Raw genomic sequence first — 27340 nt, forward strand, 5'->3', positions numbered from 1 at the left:
GCAAGCCACCAAAGAGAATAAAAAAGGAATTTCAGGCTTTGATTTGAGAGCATTTTTATACATGACTGGTCTTATTGTCACAATCCATAGCCTTTCACTGATAGGGGATTTCATGTGACATCAGAAATCAACCAACCATACACCTGATGATGTCATTTGTGGTCTAAAAGACTGTTGGTTAGAGCCTTAAAAGTTTCATTTCCTATGAATTCTTAATTGCTCCCAAAAAATCTCCATGATTTTGCTATTTTCATTGGCTTCATGATTATTTGTTAATGTATGTCAAAATTAATATGATCAATTATCACCTGTTTTTAAAAAAAAATAACTTAAAACCATCAAATAAGAGGTTCTAGCAAAGATTAACATATCTTAAACATGTAGAAAATATATGAAGAATCCTGACATTGACATTTTGATAAAATTCCATTCAATTTTATTAAAACTGTGTGACTTTACATATTCATAAGTCTTTTTTATCCTCAAAGTGCTACATTTTGTTCTCAGTTATTACATGATAACTTGTTACCCTTAAAAGCAGCCCTACACATGAACTAACTCACATACCAAAATAGGTAATTCAATGCTTCTGGATTACTTTACATAATATAATTTTTTTTTCAAACCACAGATGTCAGGAAAAGGGGGAAAATGTTCTTTAAAATTCTTCATCATGAATCTTTTTTTTCCTGCAAATCCTTTTTTCCCCTCTCTCTACAAAGACAATGTGAAAAGGGGTAAAAGAAGACAAAACTTGACCTTTTGTGATCCCAGCATTAATGGGTCTGTTCATAATTCAATCTACGTGTGTGTGGGAGCATCCATGTGGAAACAGAGAGGCTTGAGAGACATAAAGCCTTTCCCTTTAAACATTATCTGACCCTATCAGTCCCATTCACAAAAGAGGGCTTACGTATGCATATGCTGAAAAAATGCACCATCTCATTGTGCAGCAGAAAGCCTACACATTCTACTCCTCATTCTTCGTGGAAATGCTGCACGGAAGTGACACTTGTACAGAATTTTAGAGAGTGACAAATGAGCAGAAGGTAACAAAAAAAATTGAGCATTCTGAGGAAGAAACAAACTAAACTTCTGAAAGAATGCAAATGAACACCTGTCTACAAACTTGGGTGTAGGTTTTTGTATAACATGTAGGGTACTTTGGTCACGGTTTATGATATATTCATTCATTCATGCAACTCGAGTTTTATTAAATTTGCAAGATGATTTGGAGTTAACACAAAATATTTTGCTTGTCATCATTCTAAAATATACACATATGAAGTTGTACATTCTGAACCATACATTCTGAACCCTGTACTTGGGCTGTAATGAATGACCCTTAGAGAAGCTCCTGGACTTTCTAGTGATGAGTGCAGCTCTTTGTCTGAATTCTGTGTGACCTTGAGTTTGTCTATGATGGCAGGGAGGACCCTAGAACACCGTGCACTGAACTGTCACTTGAAATCAGCACAGAGGGCAGCAGGCTCTATGTTAGGGATACCATCTCGGCCTGTCATATACAGGACAGGCCCAAAGCCAGGTAAGTGCATAAGCTGAAGACCAAGAAACTTTTTCATTCACAACATAATTAAGAATCAGGAAGGGACATGGAGATGAAAATGAGTATTTTAAACCTAAAATTTCTTCTTTGTTTTAGGCCCAAGAGTACAGTGTTTTTCAGGTTAAAAAGTGAACACAACCTAGTCTTGAATGAATGCAGACTAGAAAAGACATGGAAACTTGTGGGAGAAATTAAGTATCTCTTGATTTGGAAGCTGCAGTGTTAACTACAAGGAAATCTGAATTGCATACCACTTCCTGTTCCTACCACTTTGATTACTCCCAACTTTTTACTAGTTTCCTAGACCACTTCTGAGGTGGAAAATATTTTGGAAGGAGATCTATCTTGTTTGCAGATCTATCTTGTTCCTTAGCTGCTGCCTTTATTTTAGGGTTACTCAAGAGTCTAACATCCCTGTCTACTTGTGGGTAAAGGGGTGATTAAAAGCAGAGCTTTTAAAAAATGTCTTCATAACTCATCTGGCAGTAGGACTACACTGATGGCAATGAGGGTGATGTCAGTAAACCTTTTGAGAAAGCAATAAGAGTGTGTCTCACTGACTTCTAACTACAGGAGCATAATTGACCAAGGGCCCCAGCTACTGTGCTCTGAAACCCATCACCAAGCTGGTACCAATGGGAAAAGGCAGAGTTCGTCCCAGGGGTCCCAGGACACCTCTGATAGGAAATTCTGGCTCAAGGATACACCACCAGCTTTGTTGAACCTTCCTTCGACTGCACAACAGTCTAGGACGCTCCCGCCCTGGCTTCCTAGCCTCTTGTCTTCACTTGTGTTCAAATGTGCCTCTCAGTCGCCCAGCCTCACCCTCCGCTCTCCTCACTTCCACTCATAGGCACTTCTTACAATGAGGTCCATACACGTCGTGTATTCCCACCTTGGTGTTTCCTTTTCAGACAACCTGGAATAACAAACTTTTAAACCAACAGTGATAAATTATAGGCAGGTTTCCAGGGGACCACTTCCAAAAAGCTTGATATAGTTAACATATGTCATCCTTTCAAAGTGGTCTGATAATGTGTACATTATTATTATTATTCCCAGTTTCCATGTGGAAAAATGACAGGAAATCAAATTGGATTTTAAGATAAAACTATAGGCAGCAGACATCTCAATCTAAATTTCAGGTTTTATAATGTTTAATTTAGGTTTTGATATATCTAAATACAGTCTTTTTTATTTTAAAAAAGTAAATTATTTCTCTTCACCATCACAAATTCACATCTCTGTTTATGAACTAGGGCTAAACCTTGATGCTGCTGACTTTTTCTAAACAAAATACTAGAAATTACAAATCAGTATTAATATAAATAACTTTCAAATTATTTTTGTAGTGTTTGGAATATATTTAGAGGTTCTTCCACACGCATGCACATACACAGGGACAAATACATATGCCCTTCACTGTGCATTTGATTTTCAAGCCAACAAAAGGCATTGGGAGCCACAGCTGACAAAGCAAATGGACAATGAAATAAAGTCCCGTGCAGGAAGAAAGCCGAAGCACACGACACGGGTACTAAACAGACATGAAGGTCATGATAAAGAAGAAATACCGAATAGGCATAATGCTGTTGGAGTTTTCATAACAGACAATTTTCATTCCAGTGTTGCTAACAAGGTAGCATTCAAGATGATATATTCCATACAGATCATTTTCCTGGGCCACTCCAAGCTTTGGTTCCATCGAAAGTGTAACTTTGCACAAAATATCACAGATCAAAACAATTACAATATTTAAAAGGCAGAAAATACTTAATTTGTTCATTCTTTTATTTTCTATTTCATCTCTAATAATAATTCATGTTATAGATGTAATTTTAATTATAATAATTAGAGATACTTATTTGCATTTTCTGAAGTTCACCATATCAAGATACATGATAGATTCATTGTAAACTTACTGTAAAAATCTAATAAAACTCTCCAACTGTGATAAAACATTTTTTCAAGTGAATAGAGGATGATGTTTAAAATTTATAACTAACAACCTACTCTTTTAACTTGTTAATATTTAAGTGGAATGAGTCAGAACTAAAACTAAATCAATATAATTATTTGTTACATCTTAGTAATTACTCAAGTTGAATTTTTATGAAATATTTCCTGCTGAGATTACCGATCAATATTTACAACACAGTCTTTAATACTGGACATACATAACTTCTAAACAACGCAGTCTGTGATGTAAGATTTGAATTCACTCAGGAAAATCTGATGCATTGTACCTGTTCACCGATTGTAAAATACATAATGATCAAAGGAGATATTATCAAAATAAGAAAATAGTAAAACCCTAAAGCTCAGGTAGATTTATTTGCTAAAATGTCAAAAAAGAATTACATGGAAGTTTAGTTCACACTATCTTATTCTTTATGTTGCTTATAGATTTTATTTACTCACAGTGGTACATGTAAATTAGCAAATCCATGATCTTTTATCAGAAAGATTAAATGCTTTTGTATTCCAGGAAACTACATAAAAATCATTTTCTCCTTTGGCCTAACACCAATTTTGTATTAAAATTTCATTTATGGACTACGCTGTCAGCTTCACAGCAGGAGCTTTGGAGAGAAGGCTTGCTTTAATAGTTCTTCATTACAATATTGCCTACAGAATCTTATGATTAGCTCACTTAGACTTGACATCTGTAAACTACAGTTTTTCCTGGATAAGATAACTTTGCTAGCATTTTAAAAACTCATACCAATCATTCTATTCCTAGAAAGTCATAGAATAAAAGCAAGATTTAGTATTTATTTAAAGTTCAACAAAATTTTAATGGTTTTCCTGTTAGCATATTTTATAATTTTCAGAGCCAAGTCACATGTAATAGTTTCCTAAATTAAGAAATTCATGAGCCAAAGGGGGTGTGGTTTGAGGATGACAGGCAGGGATGGGGGGCCGGTGGGTGTATTGAGGTAAAAATGGAGACAAATGTACTTGAATGACAATAAAAAAAAGAAAAATAAATAAATTTATGAGAAGTATTCATAAGCATTTTTCAGAAAGTCATATGATCTATTCTGTCATGCCTATAATTATTTTTCAAGCTTCCCATAGCAACAAAATGATTTCCAGTTTTGACCAATTTTTTTCCATAATGTCAATTTTAGGTAACTATAATTGGTTCACTACCAGACCCAAGCAAAATTTGTCTTAATTTTATAATTAGTGTTCATGTGGTTTTATAATATAGTCTTAAAAGTAAGTTCCTTACTTCTTCCCGTGCCTTAAGGTGTTCCTTCGCTGTCATTGAAAGAATGACTTTTTCCGTAATTTTCTCTTTCTTTTCATCCATGGCCAAGTTCAACTAGAAAATAAATAAATGAATAAATAAATGGCACCCATTTACAGCTAATGGTCACATTTATTCAAGCAACTAATTTAGCATAATCATGGAAGGTAATTTCAAATTAATTGGACACGTACATAAAAATGCATTCTATTGAGATTACATAAATTGAAAGTTCATCTTTATATTTAAAGTATTTAACACTGAACTTTTTATTTCTACTTTTGTTGCTTTTAAATTTACTAAAATATGACTTGGGAGGAAGTCTTTCATTGCAGACATTTGATGATGATGAGTACTATTTAAAGGCACTTCAACAAAATGAGCAGAGCAGCTTTTTAAATTAGGGTGATGTTTTCTATTATACAGTCTTTTATTGCCTATAGAGAATAGATTGGCTGCTGATATGTGAGGATAAGAATTCAACAACATAAACCAAAAGCGAATGTCAACTCAAATACTCTACAATGGTACAAGATGGATTAAAATATTTCATGACAAAGAGTAATGTATCTTAAATACGTGGACAGTTACTTCTTTCTCATCTGCTCCATTTACAAAGCCAGATAAAGGTATTCTGCTACTGCCACTAACCCTTGTTATAAAAAGGTGAACGTAACCCATTCTATATTTTTAATAAATAGTCCCCATGGAAACAAAATACTGTTTTCAACAAAGGGAAAAAGTTAAACTCACACAATAATATTCGCTCAACAGACTGGTATTAACAGAAAGAAAGAAAATAGCCTGATACAGAATCATCTGAACTGGAACCTTGAACAGTTCTTAAGTAATGGACTTGCCATGTTGTGTCTCCTTACTGAGGATTAAAAACGAATAATGACCATGTTTTTGCTTTGTTTTATTTGTTTTGTTAATGTTGTTGTTTTAAATAGGCTCTCTCAATTGTATGCCTGACAAATTATGTTTGAGTTAACATGAATCTTTAATCCATACCCTACCTGAAAACCCACCCTTAAACATGGGATAAAATGGGGGTGGGGTCAACAATATGGCTTTCTTAATCTTACTATGCATTTACGTACACTATGCAAATAATATCAAACCTGTAAACTCTTCATCCACTGATATGTGATACAGCTCAGCACATCAGAGATTTTGTTTTGGTAGACATGAAAGGCCCAGGAATCTTTAGGAGAGTGACGACTAGCCTAGTTAAGTAGTTTACAAACATTTCTATAAAGGACCAGATAGTAAATATTTTAGGATTGGGGTGGGGGATATAGTCTCTGTTGTAATTACTCAACTAAGACCTTATAACATGAAACAGATAACACATAAATAAACATAACTACACATGAGTGTAGTTATACCTCAATGAAACAAAAACAAATAAGTGACAGGCCGAATATGGACAGCAGGCAGTACTTGCCAATCCCTGCCCTCGAATGAGAACCACTAGAAACAAGATTTTAAGAAATCACGGAATGCACAGTATGATGACTATAGTGCACAATGCTGTATGGTGTATTTGAAAGTTTCAAGAGCGTAGATCCTAAGGGTTCTCATCACAAGGTTAAAAAATACTTGGTTTTTGCCCTGGCTGGGTAGTTTAGTTGGTCAGAGCATCGTCCAGATACATAAAGGATGTGGGTTCAATCCCCAGTCAGCACCCATATAGGAAGCAACCAAGGATGCATAAATAAGTAAAACAACAAAAATCGATGTTTCTCTCTCTCTCTCTCTCAAATCAATAAATAAAAATTTAAAAATAACACTGTTTTTTTGTGTATCTATATGAGATGATGGATATTAACTAAACTTACTGTGGTTACCATTTCATAATACATGAAGGTCATTATGCTATACACCTTAAACTTACACTGTACCATCTGTCAATGATATCAATAAAACTGGGAAAAATATAATTTGAGACTATTCTTAGAATCATTCCCCCTAAGGAATATTTTTCCTGTGCTGAAGTAATACAAAAAACACAGTATTATAAAAAGCCAAATATCAAACTCAACTCCATTCACGGAAGCCTATCTGTAAACCGCAACACAACATCAGTGTGAAGTCTCCGTGGTTGTTTCTTTGCTGGGGGGTTCTCATCTCAGAAGGAAACCAGTCTGCTGCAGTGTGACTGGGGAGATACTCCCCAAGCTCATGTACTCTGTATAGAATTAATTTCCACATGTGAAAACACCCAGAGCAGATACTCTTGAAGTGAATGAAGCAAAACAAAACAAAAACATAACCACAAAACTCTTTGGTGCAACAGTAGTTAAGTAGATTCATATAAGGTCTCTCGGGACCGTGACATTTAGAACTGCTTCCAAGGAGCTCTTTAAAAGGTGGGAATCCTTTGAAAGAGCTGCAGTTTGAAAAATCACCTATGTTCCAACACTCAGCACTCAAAGAAATCTACTACTCTACATAAGTTTGAGGAGAACACATATGAACATTACTGAAAAACACCATTTGCATAGTATCAAACAGAAAATATAACAAGGTGTTGGAAATTAAATGGTCAACAAAACGTAAAGATACGCACACGGGGCCTTTTCTGGGCCCAGAGCAGCCATTCCAAAAAAGAATAGATGTTTAATAAAATCAGAGCAAATTACCGAAAGTAAAAAGTCAACTTCAGAGAGTGCATTTGCACCCTAAGGTATCACTAGTATGCAGTGCCCGTAGCACCTCTCCCTCAAGTCCCAGGACGCGACAACAGTGGCGGGATTCTGCTCTCCTGTCACTTTGGAGGAAAGCACCCTGTTTCTTCAGCAGTGAGTTCAGCAAAACTCACCGCTTTGATTTGTTGTAAAATATACGAAATACTTTTTGTCACTGGTGACCCTATGAACGAGTGATAGATATCCTCAGGGTTCTATCCCAGAATCGAAACTTTAACTTCAAATGAAAAAACAAAAAGTATGAAGCTTGAGGGCATTACCCTAAGTAAAATAAGTCAGACAGAGAAAGACAAATACTGTTTGAAGGCCAATTACATAAACATTTTAACCTATAGTAAGATATAATGAAATCTATTTTACAGGAGAAAATGCCTCTAAAGTAAACTCTGGAGTCCAATGATTAGTATCTTTAGAAAAGGGACAGTAATCAAATAACCTGGTGTGTTCTACCTAATTCATACTGACATTCCATTTAAGTACTAGCCAAAGAGGGAAGAGCCTATTGGTCCAACCAAACTCTCCGTGTTCTGAACTGTAGTTATACATGTACTTTTCCCTGTATTTAGAACAGCTAATGATTCGAAGGTGAAGTATATCATATGTGTTGTATATAAAGCCCTTAGTAAATCAACAGAACACAACAAGAAAATTAATCTATCCATCAATAATCTGGTTTTGACCAGTAAATATTGATTTATTAATAAATTATTTGATCCATATTTCACCGATCAATACAGGCAACACAATTTAGCATAAACAACAGGACAATCGGCCTTCATATATATTGACAAGTTTCTCAATGGTCTGTTAATATACAAAAGACTGGGACAAATTACTTATTTATATATACAAAACACGGTTATAAAGGCCAGCTGCAGGTATTTTTTTTGGAAAGTGCATTTTAATAAGGTCCTATTCAGTGAGGGAACAAATGGGGAAGAAGTAGTTTGCACTACAGAGTTTAGCGCAAGAGCTCTCTCTTTTTCTAAGCACGAAATCAATCATTTGTCCAGACTGTGGGAGTCAGAGTTAGTTACTGAAAAGAGCTCCGTATATAAACAAGTCAATAACTCATTGTGTGTTATTGTCGAGCTGAAGAAGTCGGCTTTCAAAAAGCCGCCCCTGCTTCTCTCAGAATGAATGTCACTGTATTCTGGGACTGGGAGAGAGTCCTTTGTTTCCAGCCATTGCTGGCTGCCATTTATGTATGGGAACAGGAGGTGGCGGCTAGGGGTGCGGGGGAAGCCACTGTTTGGTATCATAGATGTCCAAAAAACCCTCTGAATTTTGTCAACCTAAATAATTTGTGTCTGGAAATGCATTCATGGAATCAATACAGAATGGCCACACACAAAAAATATATTTGGTAAAGGAATTAAATAATTGAGTCTGTATCATGTGCAGTGGGATTAGGGAGATAATTGCGGTTTCCTACTTGTCAACAAAGATGAAACCAAAATGCAGGTACTGGTTAGAAAAACTGAGATGTACAAAACTGAACCAATGAACAGGTTAACATGTCAAATAAATGCCATCTGTCCCTGCTCTCTGTTCACTGTTAAGTGTGATTCTTTGGACCCTCAAATGGGGTTTCCAAAGTGGTGAGTATGTGAGTGAGTGAGTGAGTGTGTGTGTGAGAATTTATTTAAAGAATGATTTTATGTGTTTAACATTCATGATAAATTTTAGAAATTTGAACTTCCTTGACTTATTACTTTAAATATCCTCTACAGCTTAACTGAACCTAAAATGCATAAGATGTAAATATTATCATAGTCTTAATTAGTTCATCTTAAAATTTGCTTGAAACCTACTATTTATTCAGAATCAAAGTAGGGACTATGGGGAAGCACCAAAGATTCAAGGTTTAAAATTAGGTTAGCCAAATAAAAAAACACACATGGATATGTTTAATAAATGGTCCTCGTGGGGGAGTGTTCTCTGCCATCTTTAAACAGCAGCTTAGCTCTCAATTAGATAAAGCTGGAGTTGGAGGACAGCAGAGCGCTGGGAACTTAGAACTAAGCCCACTGATCCCATTTCCCCCCACAGTCTAGAAAACCCCAGCACCAAACGATATGACATCCTTCCACAGGCAACAGCTGTACTAGACATTTTTCTAGGTGCAAACGGTTTAATAGCAAAGTGTGGCATGGTTGAGGAGACCAATAAAAACAATAAAAAAATGACAATATATGTCATGAGGTAGGTCACAATTATAAATGGAGGTAAAAAAAACAATATAACCTATAAGTATAGAGGACACAATATTATTTGGGTACAGAGTGGTTGGAGATGGAAAGGCATAAATGATAAGTGGTATCAAGCTAGGAAAAGGAGAAGTGATAATAGGGAGCAATATTATTAATAAATGTTAATTAATATTACTATCTAGTAGTTAATTACATGGTGAAACTCATTCTAAATACAATCAATGAGGTGGCTTGACTTGGGTCTGGGAAGGGGAGGAGAGAAGGCAAGCTGAGCCTTGAAGGATAAGCAGAGAGAAAGGGCAAAGCTGATCCAAGTGAGCCAGTAGGAGGTGATGGACAGACTGGGAGGAATGTTCCAGGCTGGGGAGCCAGGACTAGATGGTTAGTGTGACCCCCAGCCCCTCCCCACCACACACACACACACACCTAAATCTGTTTAGGAATTTAAATATAAGTTGAAGGAAACACGCAAATGAGGGCATAAGGGAGGACTCAGTTCTTAGCCTTGCCTTGGCTCAGCCCCACCCTCTCAAGCTATCCATGCTTAACTCAGTTGAGTCTTAGAGATCCCTTAGTAAATTCGGACCTAGCTGCCACTTCTAACCACATTGTCTCACTTAGTTCCTTCTCTAAAAGCATTCAAGATGAGTACTTCTAGACTTGGGGATGGAACAGAATCCTCGGTTCAGAGCTGCCTGTGAACTCTGCCCCTGCCTCAAACTAGCCCCGAGACGCCGGCAGTGGTCGCAGTTCATGCAGCCCAGGCCTCCAGAGCCAGGGACTCCCCTCCCACCCTCGCCAACTCTTCAGGAAATGCCACTTCTACCACAGCCTGTAGTTTCACGAGGACTGTTTGTTTTAAGGGAAAATTTACTTTTAAAAATAGTCATAATATTTGAAAACCAGCAAATAAAAGCATCATAATGGTAATATTTTAAAATAGTTATAGTTTCTTTAAGTGGATGTAAAAGAGAATTCTCCCTAATACTTTACCTTCGATTTGTTTAATATTTAAAGAAACTTAAACTGCTTTTACAATCTCCTTTCTGCCTTGTGTTTTGAAAAAAAGTAATCATGGAAAAATTTAGCCCTTCGACATTCTGTGGAGACAGGGGCACTGAGTCAGTCCGACCCAGGAGGCAGATTACAAACTCTCTACTGAAACATTCTGTCATGCCCTGAACTGGCCCAAGCCTGCCCCTCAAACTCACTGACTGTCTACTCCACCTCTCCCACCACCACATGCAGCTCTGGAGGGACAGAGCCACGCTGGCCAAGGCATGGAGCCCTGGCCCCCCAGAACAGTCAGCCTGTCTCTTCAGAAAGACAGAGCCATGAGGGGAGCCACACAGAGATATAAACAGTTGGAGAAAATCTGTCCCATTAACAGTACCCAAAAAAAACTGTCCCCAAGAGCCAGATGCCTGGAGCTGTGACAGTTATTTCCATATAACTGTCCCCTTTCTGTGGTCTTTCCTTAAAGTCCATATACTACCACCTGCCATTCCACTGAACTAACTGTATGTTTGCCTCTGTTAGCCTGAGACAGACCCCACTGACTGCAACCAACGAACCCTAACAGGCGCGGCATGCGCGTCCTCACAGTCAGTGTGCCGGCACTCTAGGAGATCTGAATGGGTCTCTAGCCCTTGCAACTCAAGGTATCCAACTCATTCTTAGCAATGTGGCAAGTTTAAAATAGTCTGTCAGGTATTCTAATGGGTCATGAAACAGGGCTTGTGGTTTCAAACTTATCTACAGGCTTTTCTTTTTGGCTCTTCCACGTACAAGCTGCCCCAACCATTCCAGGCATCCCTAAAATCTGCAATAATATTATGTTTGACATTTGTAATAAAGCTGTTCAACAAAACGATATTCACACAAACAAGGCTATTGGCTTGAGACATTCTGCCTCTCAAGAAAACCCTTACTCCTCTCAGGGAGCATAAGACTGAGCCCATAAATCTCCCCTTGTAAATAAGGAGTAATGGTTCTGAGTGACTTTGCCGGAATCAGGAATATGTACAAGACGGACCCCAAAACCCCTCCAGAATTATCTTCTGGAGGACAGGCCCCTTGTAGTACAGGCTTTCCCCACCAGGCAAGTGTTGCTCCAGGAACCATTCTGTATCAGTGTGTCAGCTGGTGTTGTGAGAGGCTGTGTTCAGCTTCAGTGAACTTTTTTTGAAGACTCTTTCCACATGTTTGCCCATTTCATGATGGGTGATTTACAAGCTCACCTGCCCACACTGCACTAAGTATTCAGCAGTTTTTAACCAAAAATGGCATGATCTCCATACCCCACCCTCCCTATTCACCTGCTCTTGCCCTGAGCAACTTATTTTTTTGTTTCTTAGGTGAAAAAAGTCCTCAAACAGAAACATTTTGCCCATGGGGAAGAGATAAAACAAAATATGGCAGAAGCATTAAAAGGCATCAAAATTGATGAGTTCAAAAACTGTTTAGAACAGAGGAAAAACATCTCAATAGGTGTATTGTATCAAATGGAGAGTCCTTTGAAGGTGACTGAAGTTTGTTAAACATGTAAGACTAAATATACAATTTTATATAAATAAATTCCAATTTGGGGGGTTCCTCCTTGTAGAAAGAAAATAAAGGTGTACCTCCTTCTGTCCTAGAGGAAATAAAGAAGTCCCAGAGAGAGGGACAGGAAAGTAAAAAAGCCAGATGAGTTAAGTCCTAAATTTCCTTTCTATAGAGTGTAGCTTGGGAAGTATCAGGTACGTGAAAAAGGTTCTTGGGCGGAGCAGTCTTCTCCGCTCCCCACAATATGGACACAGGGAGGAAGCTGTCCTGCAGCAACCTAGGACACAGCCACATGGACAAGATGGCATGGTATGCACAAGCCAAGGGAAGTCTGAGGTTTAGCTTTCCCACACTACCCTTGGTTTCTGTGTTTTAGGACATGGAAGCAACTGAGGGTTTAGCTGGGAAGTTTGCCACAGGCTATTGGCATACAGAGGGAAAGATGGCTTTATTGTGAAGCAGCCCCAAGGACCACTCAAGCCAGTGCCCAATGGGTGTCTCAATGAGACCTTGGAGGAGAACTTCCAATACCACAGGTAGTCACGTTTAGGTTAGATCATGCACCATAAAAAGTGCCTGAGCCAAATGAATGGGTTGCATGGTCACTTACTGCAGGCCAGAAGAGCATCCGCAAGGAGCACAAGGGACATCCTTCCACAGGCCAGCAGCTGCCATGCCAACATATACATCCCAACAGGCCAGCGTGAGGCCTTCCTCCAGTGCCTTGAGAATAGGAAAGCACACAATCCCTTCCTCCATATACTATCTGAAGGAAACCACCAGGTACAGGAGAGTCTATATGAGACATGGAATGAACTAAAATAACTGCTTAAATTATCATATTCGACTAAGCTTTAAACTGTATTGGGAATTCATTTATTTTTCCCCCAGGATCCAGTGCTGAAGGGCTCAGGATGAAAGTGGTATTGTAGGAGGGTGCAGCCAAAGGGTCCCCAAAAGAAGGATTTGTAATGGGGTTCAGAACTCAAGGTGTCCAGGAAATATTAGAAAGATATATAGGATGTCCTCACCCTCCAACACAGGTGTGAGTTGGAGGAAGGGACATATGGAGCAGGGCCACTGAGAGCTGTTTTGCATAAACTAACCTTTGCAGCTAACCTCTGGTGTGATCATTTAACATATCTATAACCTTTAACTGGTTGCATAGATATGTTAAATAGCTGTAGCCTTGCTCTGAGCCAGGGGGATGGAAGGAACTTCCCCCAAAGATGTAACTGGGAGGCAACTCCCCCTAATTAGAGCGCATGTGTGAAAGTTTGGAGATGATTGGCTCCACAACATGGGGCCACCCCTGTGCAGACTCATGATGGAGCCCAGTAAAGCTGGAAGGATATTTAAACCCAGACTTGGTGGCCATTGGAGAGAGAACCATGCAGTTTTGGCTGAGTGAAGACTCCTGCAGCCATTGAAGAGGGGGAGCCATGCGGCTGTGGCAGTGGAGAGAGAAGCACATGGCTGTAGCCATGTAAGGAGGACCACACACTTTTGGCACAGGGAGACCCCCTCCCCACCCGGAGCCATGAGAAGAATCACCACGCAGCTATAGCAGAGAACCACCACACAGCTTTAGCTGGAGATCCCAGCAACACAGTCGATGGTGCTGGGAACCGAGGAAGGCCTACCAGCCGAGCACGGATTACTGGGAAGAACCGGGAGCTGCCTAAGCCATGGACTTCTATCTTTTCCTGATATACAATATCCCAGACTAGGCAAAGGGGGGAAGGAAGGACTGTGTGTGTTTGTGGGTGTTTTAAGGGACTTTGGGATTTTGACAAAGACATTAAGTCATTACTTTTAGTCTGTATAACTTAAATAAATAACTCCTTTCTTTTTCACCAGTCTCTAACATGGAGAGCTATAATTCTCTGGTGAAGGGAAAGGTGAACCTAGTACAGGGAGACCCCAGGAGAAGGAGTGGTGGCTTTAAAGTAATACAACTACTTGTACATGCGCAGTAAAAGCTCACCAAAACTAGCCAGGGAGGATCTGCCCTGTAAGAACAGAGTCCCTCCAGCCCATGAGGTCAATCTCTGCTTGGAGTTGGCCTGCTCCCATGTTCTCTGCTGTAAACTCTGGGTGTTTGGTTCAATTCTTTGTCCTCAGTCACTAAGAACATGGTTACCTGTGCCCACCTGTGACAGTATCAGTGTCAGAAAATAACCAAGTCATTTATGTATTTGCACACAAATTGCATACACACATGTGAGAGTCTGTCGATAGAATGAGCCAAGGAACAAAGGCAAAAGCAAGAGTTATAAGACAGCAGAGAAATAAAATACAGTCAGACTGTAATTTTTCAGGGAAATAAGCTTGCACCTGGGGAGTTGAATAGGCCAATTAAATATATCAAATAAACCGTTTTAGTTGTTTATGGATGCTCCAAAAAACTTGAGAGTTCAGCTGAGAAGCATTTGTGACAGGCTGCCTCTGTAGCATTTCTGCTTACCATACCACTTTAATTAGGCCAGTCCTGCACTGTTTCCCACACAAGAACATTTCATTACTTTAAGCAAAGTCATGGACCATATTTTCTCTCACCCACTTACATAGCTATGTGAATCAGAGAACTCCTTTAGAACCATAGTTAGGACTCGGGCCCAAAGGATAAACCAGATAGGTCACTATCCTTATAGACCAGCATCAGAATATAGGTCAGGCTACCTGTGATGCACCTGACATCCCCTTTATGGCCCAGTTTTGGTCCAACCTCATCTGTGAAACCTACCCTGGCTTTGGCATCTCTCCATAGGCATAGATGAGCCAAAATATACTGCCATATACTACAGATAGTGGTCCTCCCACCTCCCTTCCTTCTTCCTTGTATCTAGTATTTATACTGAATGCCAGTGCTGATATACACAATGCACTGTGCTGGTAGCTGATCATACAAACACCAACTAGATGCCCCTGGATCTTCAGAGGGCCAACAGTCCATTGAGAATTGCAGCTCAGCGGTCATCTTTTCCCTAATTGTTTTCTTGCATCTGTCCCTGAGGCAAATGACTGTATCTTACAATCCTCCTATAACCAGTGAATCCAACCACAACAGTCAGGCAGCAGATATTCAATAAATGGCCATGGTGGGTTAGTAGTGATAGATGAGAATCTTTGGGTTCTAAGTGATTTTATTTTTCTTTAGACAACTGTTTCCTAAACTATGTGCTGAGTATTAGGTGATGGGCACTCTGTGGTCAAATACTATTCTTATACAACAGGTTAAACCATGGTATACAGGTTCATTACAGCATGGCTCCTCAAACAGCCTTTAATGTGTTTAAATATGTGGTTAACGACCATGAGAGCATCTCTGGAGAGTCTAGCCAGATGTACTTCTAAAAGTGTGTCGAGAAACCAGCAGTTCTCAAACTGAGTTGATGATGGACCTCCAAGAGTGTATTCAAGAGTGAGTTCAAGAGTGCTCAGTCCCCAAACACTGGGAGCACGACTCCGCCCATCCATCCACATAGCTCAACCCTCCCTGCTGTGCTTTCCTCAAATTAATCTGCAATTCTCTTGTGTAATTTTTTTGGACCCTGAGAAAAGTATTCTATAATACATTTTAAAAACAATGACAAGACATTTACGGGGGGAGAAGAAATAATAAAAGTAATATCCCTATAAACTAAATATCCTGCAATATTAATACCTATATATACATGAAACTTATAATTAAAAAAACTAGGCTGATTCATATTGTTCTTGTTACCCACCGATATCCATCTTACTAGTCATTTTTAAAATCTGCTCACCATCCTCATTTCCACCAATGTAACTGTCTTTTCCCTCACTTTATGTTAGTCTTATATAGTTCAAAAGACAACAAAAAATTTACAAAAAGAGGCAAAAAGATAAAATATTATCACCTTTGCTTTTAAAATTGCTAAGAGCCTACTAAACTTTTCTGAGGGAGAGGATAGAGAGCAAGAGAAGCTTTATGAATTATTTAATAACTGCATGAAGCTATATTTACTGCTTCTTAAAAGTGAATTGAGATGAGAGCAAAGCTGGGAACAGAGCAGGACTCTCATTCTCTGCTCTGTCACACTCTTTGGGGCACTGCAGATGCATCGATTCTCAAAATAGCTTCAGGAAGTCATGCAAATGATGCTCAAAGAGGTTAAGTAACTTGCTCATGAACACAAAGCAAAGAAAATTGAAAAACTGGTATTCAAATCCAGGCATGTCTGACTCCAGCACCCATGATTTTAAATTATGCCTTGGGTACATCAGAAGCTATGACTAATAAATGGAGGAAATAGCTAGGTAGTAATAGACAAATTGGCAAAATTTTCCCTCATATTAAAACATATAATTCTGGAAGTCCAGAGTTAGAAATAAGAATTTTAATAATATGAATTGATTTTTATGGCTTTTATAAGAAAACCAATTGCATATGGAGACTTCATTCTAATGGAATTTAGTTTTCAGTTTGGTACAAAATGAAACTGTGTTAAGATCCACTTACTGTCAACAATTATTGAAGAAACAAAGTCACTGGGCAATCATTCCTGACCTAACTTTCACTTCATGTCTGGAATTATTCTGTGAAATAAGTTAAATAAAGACAAATACCACACGATTTTACTTATCAGTAGTATCTAAAGAACAAAATAAATAAACAAACAAAATAGAAACAGACTCCTGGTTGCAGAAAATCTGACTGATGATTGCCAGAGGGGAGGAGGCTTGGGAAGCTGGTAAAAAAGGTAAAGGGATTTGGCAGTACAAATGGGGAACTTGACTTCCAGTCAAGATGGAGGCATAGGTAAATATGGTTCACCTCCTCATGCAACCACATAAAAATTACAACTAGACGGCAAAACAACCATCACTCAGAACCATCAGAAATCAAGCTGAATGGAAGTTCAACAACTACAAAATCAAAGAAACCAAATCCACCCAAAGGTAGGAGATGCAGAGATACAAAGACATGGAACAGGCTGGTCCCATACCTATGTGTGGTGGATAAAAATTGAGGAGGGATATCTCAGGAGTAAGGCATCCCAGCCCTACACAAGGCCCTCCAGCTCAGGGATTCAGTGCCAGGAAGATAAGGCCTCATAAATTTTGGCTGTAAAAACCAGAAGGGTTTGAATCAGTGATAACAAACGAACAAACAACTACTGGCTTCACAAGCAATTCCTCTTAAACAGCCTGCACACAGACTTACTCAGACTCACCCCCTCTGGGCTCCAATACAGGGGTAGCAGCTTGAAAGGCACTGGTGGCAGACAGGGAGGAACTGAAATGTCTGGCATCAATAATTTCAAGGGAACAGCTTTCTTCCAGACAGAAAGGCAGGTAGAGGCCATTGTTCCTTTTCTGAGCCCTCTCTCAATAGAGCCACAGAGCCAGCAAGTAGGGGCCATTTCTGAGACTCTATCGACCTGACTCACAGGGCTTGCTTTGCCCTGGTAAATACCTGAGGCTCCACCCCACCCAACTTATGGCCCTATACAAGCTGTTACCTGTGGCTTTTCCATGTGAATGGTTGGTTTCTGTTCAGGCCTCACATCTTCCTCAGTCCACTCAAACAAGCAACAGTCAGCCTCAGCGAACCCCTAGCCCCCATACCTCTGGCTAAGTGTCCCCAGGTCTACACTAGCAGCAGCCAGCTTGGGCTTCACCTGGGAACCTCCAAGTGTAGCACAAGTAGCAGCTATTTGCAGATTGCTTTGTAGCTTATGCTGAGTGGCCCAGGGCAGAACACAGTTGGGGCTGACCCTGGCCTGCACCACCTGGGAAACCCCAGAGCCTGCACACCCACTGGACAGCTACTGACCATGTCAGAGCACCACCACCCTGCCCTTGCACAACTGATCCTTCACAGAGGGTGGAGGTTGGTGGTCAGTGGTAACAGTCAGTCTTTGCAACTGACTGGCCTGGGAAAATCCTTCTCATTGACCTGCCAACAGCAAGCAAGGCTCAACTATAAGAGAAGGGTGTACTCAGCCCAGAGGGAGGGTGTACCTCGAGTACCCAGCTTAGGTGATAGGGGATGTCATGCCACTGAACCCTTCAAGACACCTACTACATTAGGCCATGCTACCAAAACAGGGAGTCATAGTAGCTCTACTTAATACATGGAGAGGCTGCCAAAATGAAGAGACAAAGAAATATGGCCCAGCTGAAAGAACAGATCAAAACTCCAGAAAAATAAGTGAAATGGAGATGAACAATCTATTAGATGCAGAATTGAAAACACTGGTTATAAGGATGCTCAAAAAATTTAGTGAAGTCTTCAACAGCATAAAAAAGACCCAAGCAGAAATACTAATGGAAATAAAGAACAATTTACAGGGAATCAACAGTGGAGTAGATGAAGTCAAGAATCAAAACAATGATACGGAAAATAGAGAAATAAAATTAACCAATCAGAATAGGAAAAAAAAAGAATCCAAAAAGCAAGGATAGTGTAAGAAGCCTCCAGGACAACTTCAAGCATACTAACCTTCATATCAAAGAGTTGCCAGAGAGGAAAAACAGCAAGAAATTGGAAATCTACTTGAAAAAATAATGAAAGAAAACTTCCCTAACTTGGTGAAGGAAATAGATATAAAATTCCAAAAAGCACTGAGAATCCCAAACAAGGTGGATGCAAATAGGCACACACCAACACACATCATAATTAAAAACCAAAGGTTAAAGTTAAAGAGAGGATCTTAAAAGCAGCAAGAGAAAAGTGGTCAGTTACCTACAGGGGAGTTCCCATGAGACTGTTGGCTGACTTCTCAAGAGAAACTCTGCAGTCTAGAAGGGACTGGCAAGAAATATCGAAAGTCATAAAAAGCAGGGACCTACATCCAAGATTGCTGTACCCAGAAAAGCTACCATTTAGAATGGAAGGGCAGATAAAGTGCTTCCCAGACAAGAAAAAAATGAAAGGAATATATCACCAAACCACTACTTTATGAAATTTTAAATGGACTTATTTAAGAAAAAGAAGATCAAAACTATAAACAACAGAATAGCAATGAACACATACCTATGAACAACAGAATCTTACAAAAACCAACTAAGCAAACAAGAAGAAGGGAGACAGGATCATGGATGTGGAGAGTTTTGATGGTTGCTAGATGGGAGGGGGTTTCGGGGAATGGGTGAAGAGGTGAGGGGATTAAGAAGTACAAAAAGGTAGTTACAGAATAGCCGTGGAGATGTTACGAACAGTATAGGAAATGGAGTAGCCAAAGAACTTATACATATGAGCCATGGACATGAACAAAAGAATAGGAATTACCTGAGGGAGAGGGGCATGACGGGTGGTGGGGACAAAGGGGGTAAAATTGGAACTGCTATAACATCATTATCAATAAAATATAACTTTAAGAAAATTTTAAAAGCTGTACAAATTGTTAATTACAAAATAGTCATGGGGGTGTAAAGTACAGCATAGGAAATACAGTCAATAACATTATAGTAACTAGGTATGGGGCCAGGCGGATACTGAAAATATCCGGGGAATCAGTTTGTAAAGTCATCTTCTGTGCCATGCACCTAAACTAATACAAAATAACACTGAATATCAACTGTAATTGAAAAAATAAAATATAAAACATTAACACCCAAAAGTACTGTTGACAGTTTTGTATTTAATAGTTTAGACCTTTTCCATATATAGAAATATAAATACATATAATACGCCCTGGCTGGCGTAGCTCAGTGGGTTGAGCGTGGGCTGGGAACCAAAGTGTCCCGGGTTCGATTCCCAGCCAGGGTACATTCCTGGGTTGCGGGCCATGACTCCCAGCAACCGCACATTGATGTTTCTCTCTCTCTCTTTCTCTCTGTCTCCCTCCCTTCCCTCTCTAAAAAAAAATAAATAAAATCTTTAAAAAAAATACATATAATACATGTGGATTTTATGTTTCAGGAACTAGTATCATGCCATATTTTTAGCATTTCAGCTTTTTTTTTGGCATGGCAACATCTTCAGATGCCTCTTAAGAAACATCTTAAACAGATTTATCAATAAGTTCCTAGTACTTATAGGTATAAATATTTCATCCAACCCTCTGTAAAACTGAAGTGCCATGTTTGATTTAAAGCTTTCCTCTAATCATAGTACAAGCCAGATTTGTACACGAGAAGTCTGGGACAGGGACAGAAGTATGCTGTCTGTTTATTTTCATCTTCCTCGGTTCCGCCACCGCTGGAAACACGTCCCTTTTGCTCCCATTCCACTGAAGAGAACTTAGTCACAGGGCCACCTACAATGGCAAGTCAGGCCAGGAGAGAAAGTGTAGTTGTGTTTCAAAAACAAAAGGAAAGAATGATTCTGCCGCAAAACCAGAAGTCCCCACCACACCGTTGCTGTGGTTAAGAGTGAAATAATTAGGCTGCATTAACAAGTGAACTCTACAACTGTTTGGGGAAAACTCTCTTCCCCTATTTCTCTGCTTCTCCAGCCCCTCGTGAGGTTGCCTGTCCTGAGATAGTTCATCATCTTTTGCGTTGGCAGAGCACTCTATTCATAACTCTAGGACATCTGTTCACATAATCCTTTTAATAATTTACTATCTCCCCGCTATGCCAGGATGGGCCTATACTCTGTACTCTGCACCCAGGGCCACCCTTGTGATGACTGATCTTTTTCCCATTCCATTTGGCCCTGGTCGAGAGATCATGGCAAACCCTACCACTGAGAGACAATTGGCTCAGTCCAGACTAATCATAGAACAGCCCTAGTGTGAACACTACTTTGTCCAGAAGTGGTAACAACTGGGACAGCCTCCTTCCATGAGCTTCAACGTGTGCTCAGTTCAACGGATCAGCTGCTTTTTATCTCCAGTCTATTGTTTCTATATGGAATACAGACCAAAATTTTGGGTATTTTCTTTTTTTTTAAATTTTAATCACTGTTCAATGATTCTCCCTTGGACACAGTTTTCTTCCTTTTATGCCCAGTCCAGCCCACCCTCCCAACCCTCCCTACTTCCCTCCCATTACCACCCTCCCGCTAGTTTTTGTCCATGTGTCCTTTACATTTGTTCCTGTAAATCCTTCCCATTCTCCCCTGAAATTCCCCTGAAATTCCCACTCCTCTCCCCTCTGGTCACTGTCAGCCTGTCCTCTATTTCAGTGTCTGACTATTTTGGATATTTTCTTAATACAGGACAAAAAATTTTAAATCTTGAACAAGCAAAATCATACATATCTGTATTTTCTATTTAGCATGCTTTTAAGCTCTAATTTAAGGCAAAAATCTGATCATGTCACAGTCCACTCAAAAATCTTTACAGTCTACAGGATAAAAATCCAAGCTCCTTATCGTGGTGTCATTATCTCGTTTCTTCTTCACCTGCCTCCTCTCCCATCTGCCTTCACAACTCTGACTTGCCCTTATGTTCTACTGATCAATGCCTCTACACCTGGAATTGAGAAAGAATATCAAGATCCATTCTTTACATCCTCCCTCCCATTCTAAGCCTCCTCTCCCACCACTGGGTAACTGGGCACTACACCATAGTTACCATGTTATAACCTTAAGTTCTGTTGTGAGCCAGGGAAGATACAAGGATAAAAAAGTAGCTGCTGCCCTGGCCAGGTGGCTCAGTTGGTTGGAGCATCATCCCATACACCAGAAGATTTCGGGTTCAATTCCCGGTCAGGGCACATACCTAGGGTGTGGATTCAATCCCTGGTCAGGGACTGTGAGAGGCAACAAATTAATGTTTCTCCCAAATTGATTTCTCTCTCTCTCTCTCTCTCTCTCAAATCAATGGAAGAAGAACATTTCCTCAGGCAAGGCTTTTAAAAAAATAGTAGATTGCCATAATGCCAGGCTGTATCTCACACACACACACACACACACACACACACTTGACTCTTCTCCGCCAGGAAGTCTGCTCTGGCTTGTTCTTGTTTTCTGTCCTAGGCACAGGAATCCATCTTCAATGCCCCCTGCGAAGCCCTACAGTAACTGCAGTAACTGTGCTATCATAACACTTACACAGTGAATTGGTATCATATGAATCTGGCTTTTTAGAATTACACATTGGGTACTTTCATTGAACTCTGGGGCTAGATTTTATTATCAGCTCCATTCTCTCTAAAACTTAAAGTGTTCATTCCTGCTGGCAATGCCTACTGTGGATCCTACTATGTGCTTTTACTTCCAAAGTGTTAAGCTTTGTGTTCTGAGGGGACAAGAGCAACAACTGCCAACTGTCATTCTGATCGGGAGTGTTTTTAGCAAATAGACATCTATTTTCTAAACTTGTAATTAACATATAAACTCAGGACATTTTAAAATTTAGTTTTGGTTTTCAGAACTTGATCTGGATCCTTTTTTTAAAGATTTTATTTATTTATTTTTAGAGAGAGGGGAAGGGAGGGAGAAAGAGAGAAAGAAACATCAATGTGTGGTTGCCTCTCACATGGCCCTCACTAGGGACCTGGCCTGCAACCCAGGCATGTGCCCTGACTGGGAATCGAACTGGCAACCCTTTGGTTCACAGCCTGCACTCAATCCACTGAGCTACACCAGCCAGGGCTTAATCTGGATTCTAAGTTTTATTGTCCTGCATTTCAAACCGTGCTCATAAACAAACAAACAAACAACAAAAAAAAAACACTGAGACTTGTTCAGAGTAATTTACATTTAGATACTGAAATGACTAATTTACTGACTCTAAAATGAATTCCTTGATGATTTCCACAATTTTTGAACTCTCAACTTTACCTAGTACCTAGATATTTTGATTCTTTTGGTATTAAATATTCTGATTCATTATCGATACCCATCACCAGAGAAGAGTTTATTAAAAGCTTCCTATGTGTCAGGCACTGTGCTAAGTGTTGTACTTCCATTTCCCAGTTATGGGAGATGAGTGAGAGAGATGAGTGAGAAAACTCCGGTATTGTAGAGGGGAGGAGTAAAGTAGGTTTAAACTACTTGACTGAACACATGACACAGTTTTTAGACACAAACTTTGAAATATTCATGGAAGAAATAAGTCTCCTCCCTCTGAATTCCTCTGGGTTATGTGTGTGTGTTATGTACAGCACCTTGCATCACCAACATCATTCAAAATATTAATTAAATACTATTATGTGTCAGTCCTAGGATAGAGTGGATAATAAGATGCTCCCCTCATGCAGCTTAAAATCTTATAAGGCAGACAGATGGGGAACAAATAGCAGTGCGATGAGTATTTTTAAAATGTGTGGTTTTCCTGGGGAGAACTAACCTAGCTAGGCTCAGGGCTGGAGCAGGGAATGCTTTTCCGAACTAAAGATACTGCTAAGATAAAGATGAACAAGAAATATCCAATGGAGGTTTGACAAAGGAGAGCATCCTACAGGCAGGGGAAGCTCTACAGTCACCTCTTCCACAAAACATTTCTTATAGTATCTTATTCAGTCTTCAACGTAATCTGGAAAGAAATCCTGAGGCCACTTTACAGATGAGAAAACAAGGTCTCTGAGACTGGATCAGTAAATAAGATTGAATCCTTGTCTATCATAATCCAAAGTGTTTCTACTATACTTAGCTCCCTCTGAAACCTGCCTGTATCTGCTCCCTATCATACCAGTGATTAGAAACTTTTTTCTGTAAAGACATTAAATACTTTAGGCTTTGCACACCAAGAAGCAAAATTAAAGGTAAAATATAGGAACTTAAATAACAAGAGAAAAAAGCAAATTTCATAATTTAAAAAAAAAGTTTAGGCCCTGGCTGGCGTAGCTCAGTGGATTGAGTGTGGGCTGCGAACCAAAGTGTCACAGGTTCTATTCCCAGCCAGGGCACATGCCTAGGTTGCAGGCCACAGCCCCCAGCAACCGCACATTGATGTTTCTCTCTCTCTCTCTCTCTCCCCCCCTCCCTTCCTCCCCTCTCTAAAAATAAATAAATAAAATCTTTAAAAAATATTTATTAAGTATATTTTACTGATTATGCTATTACAGTTGTCCCATTCCCACCCCCCCCCCCATCCTCCCTCTGCCCAACATCCCCATTCTCTCCAGCAATCCCTCCTTAGTTCATGTCCATGGATCTTACATATGAGGTCTTTGGCTTTTCAACTTCCCGTATGATTCCCTACACTGCCCATCTATTCTGCACCCACCAGCTACATTTCTTATTCCCTGTATCTTTTCCACCATTCTCCCTCCTACCCTTACCCACTGATAATCCTCCATGCGATCTTCATCTCTATGTCTCTGCTCCTGTTCTAGTTGCTTGCTCAGTTTGTTTTTGTTATTTTCTAGATTCTGTTGTTGATAGTTGTGAGTTTGTTGTCACTTTACTGTTCATAGTTTTGATATTCTTTTTCTTAAATAAGTCTCTTCAACATTTCATACAGGAAGGGCTTGGTGATGATGAACAACTTTAGCTTTACCTTGTCTGGGGAGCACTTTATCTGTCCTTCCATTCTAAATGATAGCTTTGCTGGACAGAGTCATCTTGAACGGAGGTCCTTGCCTTTCATGACTTTGAATATTTCTTTCCAGCCCCTTCTTGCCTATAAGGTTTCTTTTGAGAAATCATCTGATAATCTTATGGGAACTTCTTTGTAGGTAACACCCTACTTTTTCTTTTCTTTCTTTTTTTTTTTTTGCTGCTTTTAAGATTCTCTCTTTATTTTTAACTTTTGGCATTTTATTTATGATGTGTCTTGGTGTGGCCCTCTTTGGGTCAAACTTGTTTGGGACTCTCTGAGCTTCCTGGACTTGTGTGTCTATTTCCATCACCAAACTGGGGAAGTTTTCTTTCATTACTATTTCAAATAAATTTTTAATTTCTTGCTCGTCCTCTTTTCCTTCTCGCACTACTATGATTCAGATGTTGGAACATTTAAAGTTATCCTAGAGGTTCCTAAGCCTCTCCTCATTTTTTTGAATTCTTGTTTCTTCTTTCTGTTCCAGTTGACTATTTCTTCCTTTTGTTCCAAACCATTGATTTGAATCTTGGCTTTATTCCCTTTCCTGTTGGTTCCCTATATATTTTTATCTCGCTTTGTATAAACTTCACTTCTTACTTTATTTTGTGGCTGAGCTCAATCATTTGAGCATCCTAATCATCAGTGCCCTGAATTCTGCATCTGATAGGTTGGCTATCTCCATGTCATTTAGTTCTTTCACTGGAGTTTTGATCTGTTCCTTCATTTTGGCCTATCTCCCTGCCTCTTCATTTTGGCAGCCTCCCTGTATTTCTGTGCTTTACACTCCCATGCTTGATGCACCTGTTACATTGTAAGGGGTGGAGTCTTAGATATTCACCAGGGTGGGATAGCCCCTGTCACTGCGTTGTGGTGCTGTATGTTGGGGAGGTGTCAGAGAGGGAACAGTGACACTTGCTGGGCTCTCGTCCCATGTACAGTCACTTCCCCCACTGCCTGTAAGCATCTAGCACCCTTCTAGTTGCTGCCCTGGTGCTGATCCCCAGAATGGGTGGGTGTGCGGATGTCCTAGGACCATGTGGGCCCTTTACACGGACCCTTCTCAGAGATGGGAGGTTTCTTGTGTCACACCCACCCTACTGGTTTGCAGCCAGAGGTTAGGAAGCTTTATTTTCCTGTTTCTGGAACCCTGGGCTTTTCAGTGTGACCTGGGGCTGGGATTGCTTCCTCCCCAGTTTTTATCCACTTCACACTAATGTGGGACCACCCGGCCCACAGGCCACCACTGCAGCTGCCTCACCACTGCAACCCTCCACACCCTTATCACACCATCTACACGCCCTCCCACATATCTGGATGAATGTTTCTTCTTTAAATCCTTGGTTGTTAGACTTCTGCACAGTTATATTTTCTGGCAGTTCTGGTCGTTTTCTGTTTTTAGATGGATTTCCTTATGGTTGTGTGAGGAGGCAAAGCGAATCTACCTATGTCTCCATCTTGGCCAGAAGTAAAACTTCATAATTTTTGATGAAATTAAAATATAGTAATAATTGAGTACACTATATTATAATACAGGTGTACTAATAAGAAAAATGAAATTCTTTTGATGGGAAACAACATTTAATAAATTGGAGTTCAAAGCTAAAGCTCAAAGCTAATTGCAAATATACATCTAGGAAACCATTCTCAATTTGAAAGTCATACCAAAACAGGTAAACAGTCAGATCTGGGCCATAGGCTACATCTTAGCAAGCACTGTATCAGGCCATAAACATTGAGAGCAACACTGTCCAAGAGAAATCTAATGTGAGACACATATGTAATCTTATCATCTGAAGTAGCCACATTTTTAAAACAAGGTCAAAATATAGGTTAAGTATATGTCAGTAATTTATTGAAACAAAATACGACCATTTAAATATAAACTGATACAAAACTTATTAATTAGATATTGCACCATCTTTTTTCATACTAAATCTCTGATATCCACTGTGAATTGCACACAGCACATCTCAGTTTGGACAAGTTACACGTCACGCACAGCACACCAATAGGGGCCAGGTCTGTGTCAGTCAGGGGCTAGAAATGTATAAACAAGAAAAGTAGATCACATAGAATCTATATGCCACTGGAGAGTCTATGGATTCCACAAATTCTGTATAAAAATGGCTACTGCCATTCAGTTCCACAAAATAGTGTCATGTGGAAAAGTGGTCCAATGTTCCAGATTTTATGAGAAACAAAAAATCTAGAATTTAATGTAAAAATCTGATTTCTTGATGTTGGCAACTAATTTTTAAAAATTCACACACTCTCTACAGGTCAAACAATTCAAATTTGCAAATACTAAGTCTGGTCATGGCCTCCTCCACGTTCATGCCCTCTCTCCAGGTCTGCCTTCTCAGGATCTAAGCTCTATTGCATGCAAGTGCTCAAAAAATTAAGACTTTCAAATTAAGACAATAAGCATTTACAAATTAAATACTTAGTGCATGTCAAAATAATGATAATAAATAAAATAAAAATAATCATGGAAATATAGTAACGCTTAACCATCTTATAAAAATAAGTTTACCCACTGAAATTATTCAATACTTATTTTAAGTAATACAATTCTTCAATTAAAAGTAGCCATAATAACAACAGCCCAAAGGTGAAAGCAACCCAAATGTCCGTCA

At 39.4% G+C, this 27340-nt stretch overlaps 1 protein-coding gene across 7 annotated transcripts in view; it reads right to left on the bottom strand.

Annotated features, from left to right (window-relative positions):
- DCDC1 (doublecortin domain containing 1) overlaps positions 1-27340 on the bottom strand; it is a 360320-nt gene that overhangs the window by 221423 nt on the left and 111557 nt on the right. For all 7 annotated transcript variants that reach the window (XM_036029173.1, XM_036029175.1, XM_036029174.1 and 4 more), the window contains exon 7: positions 4806-4898. In XM_036029173.1, coding sequence (XP_035885066.1) covers positions 4806-4898 — 93 coding nt within the window. The remainder of the gene's footprint in view (positions 1-4805; positions 4899-27340) is intronic.

Source organism: Phyllostomus discolor, chromosome 6 (genome assembly GCF_004126475.2).
Source record: "Phyllostomus discolor isolate MPI-MPIP mPhyDis1 chromosome 6, mPhyDis1.pri.v3, whole genome shotgun sequence".
Taxonomy (NCBI): Eukaryota; Metazoa; Chordata; class Mammalia; order Chiroptera; family Phyllostomidae; genus Phyllostomus; species Phyllostomus discolor.